This window comes from Elaeis guineensis, chromosome 4 (assembly GCF_000442705.2).
Source record: "Elaeis guineensis isolate ETL-2024a chromosome 4, EG11, whole genome shotgun sequence".
NCBI classification, from domain to species: Eukaryota; Viridiplantae; Streptophyta; class Magnoliopsida; order Arecales; family Arecaceae; genus Elaeis; species Elaeis guineensis.
Window position 1 is genome coordinate 37,155,798 of NC_025996.2, and position 11,557 is coordinate 37,167,354.

Genomic DNA, 11,557 nt, shown 5'->3' on the forward strand with positions numbered 1-11,557 from the left:
GGCAGCAGCTTGAGGGGGCTTTTTCTCTTTCTCTAGCTCTCTCCACCGCTGAGTCCCCTGATTCCTCTCTACTGTTGCCTAGTCTCCTCTCTGACTTCACCGTCGGAGGGTCCCCGCCGGAGGCATCTCCGGTTAGTGTGGACTTTTTTTTGCAGGTGCTCGTTCCCAGTGACCAGGCGACGAGGGGATTGGCCGCAACACAAACAATTTAAAAAATAGAAAATTTTATTTTTCTTAAGAAATAGAATATTTACATCATGTACATCTGTTCAGTTTAGTGCAATTTTCTCTTGGATTGTTGGAAACAAAAACAGAAAACAAAAGCAATGCCAATTGAGTCACAAGAAATATACTCATTTTCATTTTCTTTTTGTCTGAAAATACCTCTTTTAGGAGAGCTTAACTAAATGCATATATAATTAGTCACATTGCTTATCCTAAATTGAAATACCACATACATGACATGTGACATGGTTGTAGCAATCGATAGCCATCCAAAAATCGGTCACAAGGATTATTTATTCCTAACATGAGGTGTTGGGCTTAGATGTTCTCCTAATTCTTACAGATAGTCCATATTCTCGTCGACAGGCTTTGGTCACCAGCATCCGAACAAGGCAAGGGTGTATATGATGTTGGTCAAGCAGAGCAAACCAAGGATTTGCTTCAGTTGTTCCCTATATGGGGAGCCTGCTTAATATATGCCGTTGTTCTTCCTCAGTCATCAACATTTTCCCAAAGCAAGGTTGCACCTTGGATAGGAAAATAGGAGTAAGCTTCCAAATACCAGCAGCATCAGTGCTATGCTTCATTGCTATCTCCATTTTGATCTTCATTCCCATTTATGATGGTGTTATTGTACCCATAGCTAGAAAATTTACCCAGACTCCTTCAGGCATCACCATGTTTCCAAGAATTGGTGCAGGAATGCTCCTTATGACTCTATCAATGATCATGGCAGCTCTGGTAGAGATGAAGAGGCTCAAAACAGCAAAAGATTTTGGAATTGTTGACTTGCCCATGGCAACTACTCCGATAAGAGTGTGGTGGTTGATTCCTCAATTCATTATTTTTGGACTTGCAAATGTGTTCACAATGGTTGGCATGCAGGAATTCTTCTATGAACAAGTGCCTGATGCATTGAGAAGTCTTGGGCTTGCTCTCTTCATGAGTATCTTTGATATTGGGGAACTCATTAGTGGTTTTCTTGTATCTGTGATCAATGACATAGCCCGAAGAAGAGGGAGCTGGTTCTCTGATAACCTAAACCATGCACATCTTGATTACTTCTATTGGCTTCTTGCTGGACTCAGTGCTGCAGGGTTGGTCATCTACTTCCTACTCCGCACAATTTTATGTGTACAAGAAGAAAGCAGATATTATACTGTAATGCCTGATCTTTATTTTGGCACCCATAAAACGTATCTAAAATCTTTCATCATGTTTATGATCCTTATCGATGGTTATATTCTAAAACGAGTACTTTATTCTATAATGACTACAAACTGCCTGCTGATATGTTTCATCTTATGAGCATAACTTACATGTAGAACAGAAGATGATTACTTTCTGTAATGTTTCTGTGTTGATATTCAGGAAATCACAACATACTGTTCGTTCAAGCAAAGATTGTGAACAAGCTCCTCCATTCTATTCTGGAATTGCTGAAATATATGTACATGTGGCAGTGCACCGATTAGCTCGTAAGCTGGACATCAAAATGAATACATGCAAACATATATATATATATATATACACAAACACATGTTATACAGAAGATGAAAATTATTGTTAACTTACAAAACCTCCATCATGAATTACATTGGCAAGACCTCACCTCGAAACTTCTTATAGATGTATGATTTAGCAAAATAGAAATATGCCAAGCATCCTGCAAAATTAAGTCCTGCAAGAAGCCAAAAGAAGTAATCAAGATGTGCTCGGTTGATATTGTTAGCAAACCAGCTCTCCCCTCTCTTGGCAGTGAAACTATCAATCATAGAGATGAGAAAACTGCTAACAAAGCTCCCTATACCAGAGACACTCAAGTAAAGAGCAAGGGCAACGCTCCTTAGCTCGCATGGCATCTGATCATAAAAGAATTCTTGCATACCAATCATGATGAACACTTCAGAAAACCCAAAAACAACATACTGAGGAACCAACCACCATATACTCATTGGGAGTGGAAGATTTGGCATGTCAACCAGCCCAAAATCTCTGGCAGTTTTCAGCCTCTTCATCTCTACTAGCCCTGCCGATACCATCGAAGCAGCAGAGAGCACCATCCCAATACCAATTCTCTGCAGCATTGTTATACCAGAAGGATTTCCAGCAAACATCCTTCCTATAGGAACAAGTACAAGATCATATATGGGGACGAAGACTACGACCACGATGCTGGAAAATAGTTGCAGTGAAGCTGCCGGAATTTGATATCCAAAACCCATGTCTCTCTCCATGGTATTGCCTTGCTTTGTGAAAAGAGTCTGCGTCTGTGCAAAGACAATGCCATATATTAAACAAGTAAGCCATATGGGTACCAACCCAACCAGACCCTTCACCTCTTCCTCAGTCAAACTATTGATGCAAATTGAATCAACTTGCTTGGATGGAGAAGAGACATGATAGTGGACTGAAGTAACTTCTGCTTTGTGATCCAGAGACCTACATAGCAAACAATAAAACAACAATCACAACCATCAGCATTAGAGGAATCAATCTAATGATACATCACACTAGCAAATTATGATACTACATTTAGTAATTTAATTGCATCAGTAAACCAATGAGCAGAAATTGTCAAGGCAGTGAACCAAATTACTAGATGTTTTTCTCTCAAAAAAAAAAAGGTATGGAGGAAAACAAATTGCATGGATTGGATCTTACTCAAATTGAGTTTCCTCATGCAGCAGCGGTGTCTCTCCAGCTTCATCAAATGTGGTAGTAGGAGTCTTTCTATTCCTGAAAACTTCAAAATACACATTGGCTATCCTTAAAAATGGGCTTTTGTCATCTAAAACAAGGTGGCGATAAGTTTTGGTTCCAAGCATGAAAACCACAAGTGCAAGTGCCATGGCAGCGCACTGAAGTCCAAACGCAACAGTCCAACTAACATAGTCTTGGATGTAATTGAGGACCATATAGGCAGCAACACAGCCTAAGCATATACCAACATACCACCAGTTAAAAAATGAACTCCTTGCTTTGCTCTCTGAGGGATCTCTATCGTCGAACTGATCAGCTCCAAAAGCCTGAACGCATGGCTTGTGCCCACCCTGTCCCAGAGCAACGAGGTAGAGAGAGAAGAAGAAGATGATGACATGAAAGGGAGAGGGAGGAGGGCATGATGAGATCTCTCCCTTGCTAAGATCGCAGTCAGAGGATCCAAGAGAAAGAAGAGCAGCTGAAAGAGTAAGCAAGGCTAAACCCTGGCATTCCATTCAATTATAGTTAGTTTCAGCTCTAGTCAGCTGCAATAGCAAATTACTCAATCATATACAGAAGATTCCTTTTCTACGTATCTTTTTTGAAAACATGCAAGGAAGAAAATTGCATTATTATGTATCACCGCAAAAGTTCCAGTTAGAGCTTTTCATCTAAAGACTTCTTCGGGAAGAAAAGGACTATATTGGCTTTGATTGAAATTTCTAACCTGACTCAAATCCGGATTTGGTTTGGGCTAATATATCGGACAACCGACCCAACCTGAGTCCCAGTTCGTATAAATATATTACATACATATATTTGATGCTGCTTCATTTTCCAAGATCTTGCCAATATTCTACAATTATATAAAAGTGGGATCCACATTATACTCACATGTTACAATCCCAAGCTCATTTTATTTTATTTTAAATATTATTTATATTGCATAGGAGCATTTATAAATGGTTTGGCTAAATGACCTAATTGATCTAATGTAACCCAATCCGATCTGACCGAATCCAGACCAACCCGATTTTGATCCCGAGATCAAAAAATTAAGGTCAAGTTCAGTTTGGGCTGTGATGCTCAGATTAAAAGTTGGGTTGGTGTGGGTTCAAGACAAAAGTCTCAAGGTGTCGGATCGGGCGTAGACTAACATCTAACTTGACCTAATCCATCGAATTTCCACCCTAGATACTACTCAGAGAGGTAATTCATGAAGAATAACTATTTGATGAGACAACAAGAATCCTCAACACGAAATATCATTAATTCTCATTATGTATGGTTCCTGGGAAGAAGCATTAGAAGGGAATTGCGATCCCAAATTTGACCTCATCCTACTATTTGGTATGACAAAAATACCTTTAGAATTACAATATTTATGATATAAAATAGTAACTAATGAATGAGTATGATATATAATAAATAAATTAATATATAAATATATAATTTAAAATACTATTTATTAGCAAATAGTGAAATATTAAATATCATGCATTGTAATATTATATCAACTACTACATAAAAGTTTACCATATATCATGTACCAGGCATTGTATAATATCTGTTAAAGAAAGTCTAAAAAGATAAATATAAATTATTAAATATTATTACTAGAAAAAATAAAATCACTAAGCAAAACAATAAACATTAAATAATAAATAACAGGATATTAAATGAAAATTAGAGATTGTAAAAAATATATATATAAAAAATATGAATATTTAAGATTTGAAATTATCAAACTTTGATTTAACAGGTAAAATAAAATAAAAATTAATTAATTAATTATAAAATAGAAAATAGTATTAAATATATCTAAAAACTAATATAAAATTTATTACATCCTGATATACAACTATTAAATTACATATTAGAATTTCAATATTATTTCTTTTTCATGCATTTTTTGCTTTGCATCAAAATAAGAAAATGGGAATCATGACTCCAATTCCTTGTCTTTCATTCTCATTCTATTGGGGCTCCCACTCTGGTCTCTTTCAGTTTTGGAAACCAAACATAGAGTTTAACAAGCAAGGGCACCTGCATGGGCGAGATGCACCCTCCAATAGGACTATATCCTAGTGTTAGGTATTAGATGTGGGAGTTCTCTAGGTTGTATGATGTCATACGACTATGGCAATAAGGCTAATATTAGTCCCTAAATACCATGAGCCAAGGATGTGATAGATCGTTCTATATACAAGCTTTACATTAGAAGGGATGACATGAGAAGTAGAAATTTTTCAAAGTTATAGATGGCATTATTTGTAAACTGAACTTTGAGGGGTACAACTTATACAAACTCAGACATTTTATGTATGTCACAACTTATATAGACGATCTTACAATTTAAAGTGATAGCAGATGATGAAGCATGATCATTAATTAATCTATAAGCAAATGATCTGATTAATATATGTCTGAATATAAGGCCTATCACCATATCTTTGTTTAACTATTTTCAAAGCTGATTGTTCTCTTCTTTGACCCCATGATAACAGGAAGTATCCACTAGAATGGCCTTCTCTATGGTAAAAGACACTATGAAGGGCCGGATGGCTTCCCACCCCACTTCTTCTGTAGGTACTGACTCATTGTTGATGGCAAGGTGATTGAGGTAATGCAGATGGTGTTTGCTGCCAGAGGCATTCCAAAGCAATGGAAGAGGATGCTAATCACCCTCATCTTGAAGAGACCTGATGCGTCGGCTCCAGAACACTTCAAGCCGATTAGCCTTTGTACCACTCTATAAAGTGTGTGCAAAGATCCCAGTTCGACTTCTGTAGCCGCTGTAGCCGATTATTCCATGTCTGATCAGTCAGGAGCATGATGCTTTCCTCAATGGCCGCTGCATCGCCAACAGCATCCTGCTCGTCCAGGAGTTTATGCATGACTTGCGACGCACCCCCATTTATCGGAGCTTGATGGCGATCAAGTTGCATATGGAGCGGACGTACGACCGGATGAGTTGGCAGTTTCTATGCTGTACACTTCTTGAGTTTGGATTCCAGGATAGATGGATCGACTGGATCATAGACGATATGGAGACATCGAGTTATGCCATCCTGATCAATAGCTCCCCGATGGAGTTCTTCCACTTGACAGGATCTTCGTCAAGGGTGCCCTCTCTCCCCCTACTTGTTTATTTTATGTACTGATGCTCTATCTCGTGCTCTTCGAACGACAGTTTAGAAGACAGAGATGGAGCCCTACTGGTCTGCCCCAGAGATGCAACCACTCTCGTATCTTCTCTTTGCAGATGATTACTTACTCATTGGTCAGGCATCAGTGCGGAATGTGGGATGCTTCACGTCCATTGTTGAGGCCTACTGTCGGACATCTGATCAATTTGTGAATTTGCAGAAATCCACTATCATCTTCAGTCCCAAGATAAAAATCCAGGTGAAGCAAGCGATTTGAGATAGGCTAGGGATCACTGAGTATACCAAGACTATAGCCTACCTTGGGGTCTCTATTATGGGACAGAGACCTCAGAGGACTGACTGTAGGCCCATGGAGCAGTGGATCCGGGAGCGACTAGAGGGCTGGCAAGGCAATACCCTTTCTATGATGGGGAGGATTAGTGAGATTTGTCCTAAGTTCCATTCCAGTGTATCTCTCGGTAAACACTATTGTTCTGTGCTCTTACCTCACAGACCTCGAGCAATCATTCCGAAACTTTTTTTAGGATTCCAGACATAGCGATCGTGGGCTTCATCTCCTGTCATGGGAGGTTGTTTGCCAACCAATACGAGATAGATGGCTGGGGATCCAGTCTTTGCTGATCAAGAGGGAGGCTATGATCGTCAGACATGCTATAGATTCCTCGCCCAACCTGACTGCTTATGGAACAGAGTGATGAGGGCCCGATATGGGATCTGAAGGCAAGAGTCCCAAATTCGCATTGAGCACAGCTGCTCCTTTATCTGAAGAGAGATCTGCATCCGCACCTCTGCAGTGATGACCTACGTTAGATGGTTGATTGGCGATGAGACTTCGATTGGTGTGAGCCAGGATGCTTAGATCTCTAGCCTCCCCCTACTTCGTTAGCCGACCTACGTCAGCATAAAGGTGGATAATGACTTGCAGGTTCGTAAGTTGATCACTATCGATGGCAGGGGCTGGAGGGCTCAGGGTGTCATCCGTCTCTTTGATGGCCAGCTTACTGATAGGATTCTTGCTATTCCCATTCCCATATATCAGAGCCAGGATTTGAGGCTGTTGGGCCGGTCATGCTGCTCCAAGGCTTCTACTAGAGATCTTGTGACGATGTGCCGATCTGCTCCTAAGTGAAGGATCGAGACTGTTTGGATCTGATGAGTGGCGGCCCATCCCAAGGTTAGACTCTTTCTCTAGAAGGTTGCCTGAGATCGACTTCCGATTCGAGCACTTCTCAGAGATAGAGGCATGGATAGACTTGGGCACCGAGCCGTGCCTGGCACGGTCCGACCCAGGCCCATTGGGCCACAAACCAAATGGGCCGTGCCTAGCACGGCCCGATTACACCGGACCCCGGCCTGGCACGGCCCTAGGCCCAGGGCCTGGCAAGCCATGCCAGGCATGATCCGTGGCCCGTCAGGCCCGTGGGCCTGATGGGTGGCACACAGGCCTGATGGCCCGACCCTTTTTTTTTCTTTTTTTTAAAAGAAATTAGCCCAAACGGGCCGTGCCAAGCACGGCCCATTTGAGCCCGTTACGGGCCGTGCCAATTTAAGGCCGTTACGGGCCAGGCCCGGCCCGTAACAACTAAAACCTTTTTCTTTTTGTTTTTTTGGGTTATAATGGTTATATTTGAAAAAATGATCATTTTGACCCCTCCAACAGCCAAAAAATGGTTAGATTGAGGGGTATTTTGAAAAAATAAAAGCTTTGGATTTCTATAAATAGGGCCTCCTCTTTCATTCTAACCACACCAATTTACCAAACCAATCCTCTCTCTCTAATCTCTCTACTCCTATTTATTCTCTCTTCTAGTAATTCTACTCTCTTCCATTCAATATTTAGCAAGTAGTAATTATAGTTTAGCAATTCAAGGATTATACAAGAGGAGGATCCTATTTATGTCTACAGTTGCATCAAAATCAGTTTTTAATACAGGTTGGCACATTCTGGATGAAAAGAAAAGTAGGATGACCGACGAGACAGTTAAGATGCTACTCTGTTTCAAAGATTGGCTAGATGCGGAGGCGAGACTTCAGGACAGAGGAGGACATGATACTAGATCTGATGATGAGGACGATACAAACGGCACAGACAATTAGTAAGATTTATTTTCAATTCTTAATTTCTTAAAATTATATATTTTTACTTTTTATTTGTTGAGGTGAGTCACCTCTATTTTCTTCTCTCTCCCCTCATTATATTCTGAAGGTCAGGCCTAGCCCCCTCCCTCTTTTATATAATTTTGATTTATATTAATAAGCTGGTAGGGGTTCATGCCAAACCCTCCACTATTACAAGATAGTTTTTATTTTTACAAAAAAAAATTCAATATCTCCTATTTTTTTTTATCCCCCAAGTCTCCAACCTGTTGAAAAACACCCCGTGCCAAATGAGCTGTGCCACGGCCTATATGGGCTGGCACGCGGGCTGTGCCGTGCCGTGCCTGGCACGGCCCGCCGTGCCAGCCCAGGCCCTGAAAGGCTGTGCCGGGCTTGGGCCGTAGGTCACCAAACCCCCAGCCCAGCCCGGCCCCTAGTATTGGGCTATGTCTTAGCACGGCCTGTTACAGTATTTGACGGGCTGTGCCAGACACGACCCAATTCGTGCCGGGCAGGGCCTGCCCATGGGCAGCCCGGCTCGATGCCCACCTCTAGGCATGGACCTACTGGTTGCCTGCCCAATGTGCAGATTGGAGGACGATACAACTGAGCATACCTTGCTTCGACGTCCGCGAGCTTGTCTGATCTAAGGAATGGTAAGAGGACAACCCCGGGGGGCTATGAGCGACTTCTGATTTTTCCCATTTTTGAAAACAATCCGCTGATGCACGACGGAAGGCCAGGCCATTGGTAATAGGATGGCGTATATTGCTTATCAAATCTGACTGTCCAGGAATACTTTGATCTTCGATGTTGAGGTTGTGCCTGCGCATCAGATGCTAGAGAGAGCATGTTTCCTTGCTAAGGATTACAATTGGTTCGACGCTACTAGACAGTCTCTTGCCACCCTGAGTCTTTGGAGCTCTCCTGCTGTGCATGCAGCGTTCCAGAGGGTTCTTTTCATCACTTAAGAGACTCCCTTTCGAAATTTGTGAAGATCAACTTTGATAACAATGTCAGAGATAATAGAGATAGTGCGGACTATATCATTCGGGGCTCGAACGGTAGACTTCAAGGGCTGATATCTATTTGAGCTATTGGTCCTAGAAGCAAAGCTCTAGGCAGCCAGGGCGGGCATCACCTGCACACGATAGAAACTGCATTCGGAGAGCATCTTCATGGAGGGTGACTCTGTCACAATTATTGACTGGATTAGGGATGACATGAAGTGGTTGGGAGCTCACCCACTGCTCCATGATATATGAAAGTCCCTCTGTCATTTTTCTATGATGGCTATTCGACATATCTATCGGAAGACAAAAAGCGCCATGGATTGGGTAACTTCGTTTGTTGCTGATCATATCAGAGATTGATCCTGACGCTATAGAGATGTGTATCCACGAGCACTTCACGATATTTTATACTCTGATTTTTTGAGTTGTTTTCGCATTAGAATGGTGTGATCATCTACTTGTATTAAAAAAAAAAACACTATGATAGATCTGGTACCTCCATCATGTGATGTGATATGATGTGTTTGTGTTACCTGCGATATAATTAGAAAGAGGTTAAGATGTCTCAACAAAAAAAAAAAAAAAGGGTTAAGATGGCAAACCAACTTCACAGATAACGTAAAACACGTGCAACAATTAGGAGAGCCTTCAATTATTGTATGAATGGCTAAGATTTATAGTATATAAATCAGCATCATGTCTAACTTCCGTTCCCTATGGGCAAAAACAGAGGTATTGACGTCCACCCCCAGTGGCCACCCCCCCCCCCCCCCTTTTTCTCTTTTTTTTCTTCTATTTTTTGCAAGTGGATGGGAGCTCGTCTCCGTACAAAAGCAGCAGCCCCCCCCCCCCCCCTTTTTCTCTTTTTTTTCTTCTATTTTTTGCAAGTGGATGGGAGCTCGTCTCCGTACAAAAGCAGCAGGTAAGCTGCACCGCTGCCCGACCCCATCCTCCTCACAGATGGAATACATGGATTCGACCTCCATCTTGGGATCCGGATCCAAAAACTGTACCACCGAGGACTCAAGAGTCCTTTTCAACGAAAGGTACATGATCGATCGGTAACAACCTAACAATTTTATCCCTCTTGAAACGGTAAAAGTTAAGTGCTGCTCTTCCTCTTTGTTGTAGTCAATGTAGGACAGCCAAACGAAAGCGATCACAACCTAAACGACACCGCATGATGACCCAGCCACTGGAGAAGACACAGCCCCGGATTCCCTTAAATGTGGTAGAGTAGATTACAAAATGAGACATCACCAAATGCAATATTATTATATGCAACTATCGCGTCCGGTGGGACCAATCCCATTCCTGATGTGAACCAAACCCGGTCCCTCTGAGCCATAGGTCACAGTGAGCGTACATGAACGATCTAGCATCATCATCAGGCTATTAAAAAGAATGGGCGGACGGCGTACCAGGACATAGAGGAGAGAAGAGAGGAGGATCGTCCGATATCGGCCCAACCAGGAGTCGGCGACGACCGCCCCTAAAATCGGCAGCATGTTGGCCGTCCCGCTCCAGGCGTTGGCGTTGGCCGCACCGGCTGCCGTGGACTGGCGGAGCGGCCCCGTGAGATAGCTTATGAGGTTGGAGGAGATGCCGCTGTAGCTGAATCTCTCGGCCGTCTCCACCCCTGATCAAGAAATGGACGGTGACGGAGAAGCATGGGGTACAGTTGATCAACGATCCGATGTAGGGCAGGGTATATGAATACCTATGATGAAGAGAGCGGAGGTCCAGCCGCCGGTGGTGGCGGAGCGGGAGATGGGACGGCCCTTGTAATCAACCATGCCTCCCATCTCCGATGGGTTTCTTTTTGTCCTCTATGGGACGATGGAGCAGCGAGACCAATAGTAGATAGGGGTGGAGCTTGAGGCGTCGGCTTGGCTTGGGATTTAATGGTGGGACTTGGCTTATCTACGTATGTTCTAATATCTTATTCTTGCTTGCAAGAAATTTTAAAGGGTTGCGACTAAACAAGATTTTTATAATGAAGCATCAATTTTATTGTACCATTCTTAGCAGCACGCGAAGTCAAAGCAAACGGCCATATAGTCAACCAGGTTAGTCATAATTTTATCATATATGTGCACGCGAAGTCAAAGCAAACGGCCAAATAGTCAACCAGGTTAGTCGTAATTTTATCTTATATATATATATATATATAGAACAGTGGCTATTTTTTAATTTTATAATATTAAAAAAAATAATGCAACTCATCATCTCTTATTATATTGAGAAAAATAATATCTTACTTAAATTTCTACTAAAATCAACCCATCAAATAATGCAAGAATACCATTGACAATGATAATTTTTTTATTGAGAATAATTTCTAATTTT

At 41.9% G+C, this 11,557-nt stretch overlaps 1 protein-coding gene and 1 pseudogene across 2 annotated transcripts; one reads left to right on the top strand and one right to left on the bottom strand.

The window, feature by feature from the left end:
- Positions 1 to 458: 458 nt before the first annotated feature.
- Positions 459 to 1,635, top strand: LOC140857316 (protein NRT1/ PTR FAMILY 5.10-like; annotated as a pseudogene).
- LOC105051909 (protein NRT1/ PTR FAMILY 5.10) lies at positions 1,630 to 11,152 on the bottom strand. Of its 2 annotated transcripts, XM_073256335.1 has the most exons (5): positions 10,929 to 11,152; positions 10,630 to 10,847; positions 9,705 to 9,741; positions 2,890 to 2,971; positions 1,630 to 2,667 (listed from the first exon to the last, which is right to left on the bottom strand). In XM_073256335.1, the coding sequence occupies exons 1-5, from the start codon at positions 11,011 to 11,013 to the stop codon at positions 1,818 to 1,820; spliced, it is 1,272 nt and encodes a 423-aa protein (XP_073112436.1). In that variant the 5' UTR covers positions 11,014 to 11,152; the 3' UTR covers positions 1,630 to 1,817. The 2 variants fall into 2 exon arrangements, with proteins under 2 accessions (XP_073112436.1, XP_073112435.1); XM_073256334.1 differs by lacking the exon at positions 9,705 to 9,741 and having other exon boundaries at positions 2,890 to 3,431; positions 10,929 to 11,149.
- Positions 11,153 to 11,557: the final 405 nt, after the last annotated feature.

Coding starts and splice junctions, on each gene's coding strand:
- LOC105051909 (XM_073256334.1), bottom strand. CDS start 11,013: ATGGGAGGCATGGTTGATTACAAGGGCCGTCCCATCTCCCGCTCCGCC. Junction 10,848..10,928: donor CTCCGCTCTCTTCATCATAG/GTATTCATATAC, acceptor TTTCTTGATCAG/GGGTGGAGACGGCCGAGAGA. Junction 2,668..2,889: donor CATGAGGAAACTCAATTTGA/GTAAGATCCAAT, acceptor TTTGCTATGTAG/GTCTCTGGATCACAAAGCAG.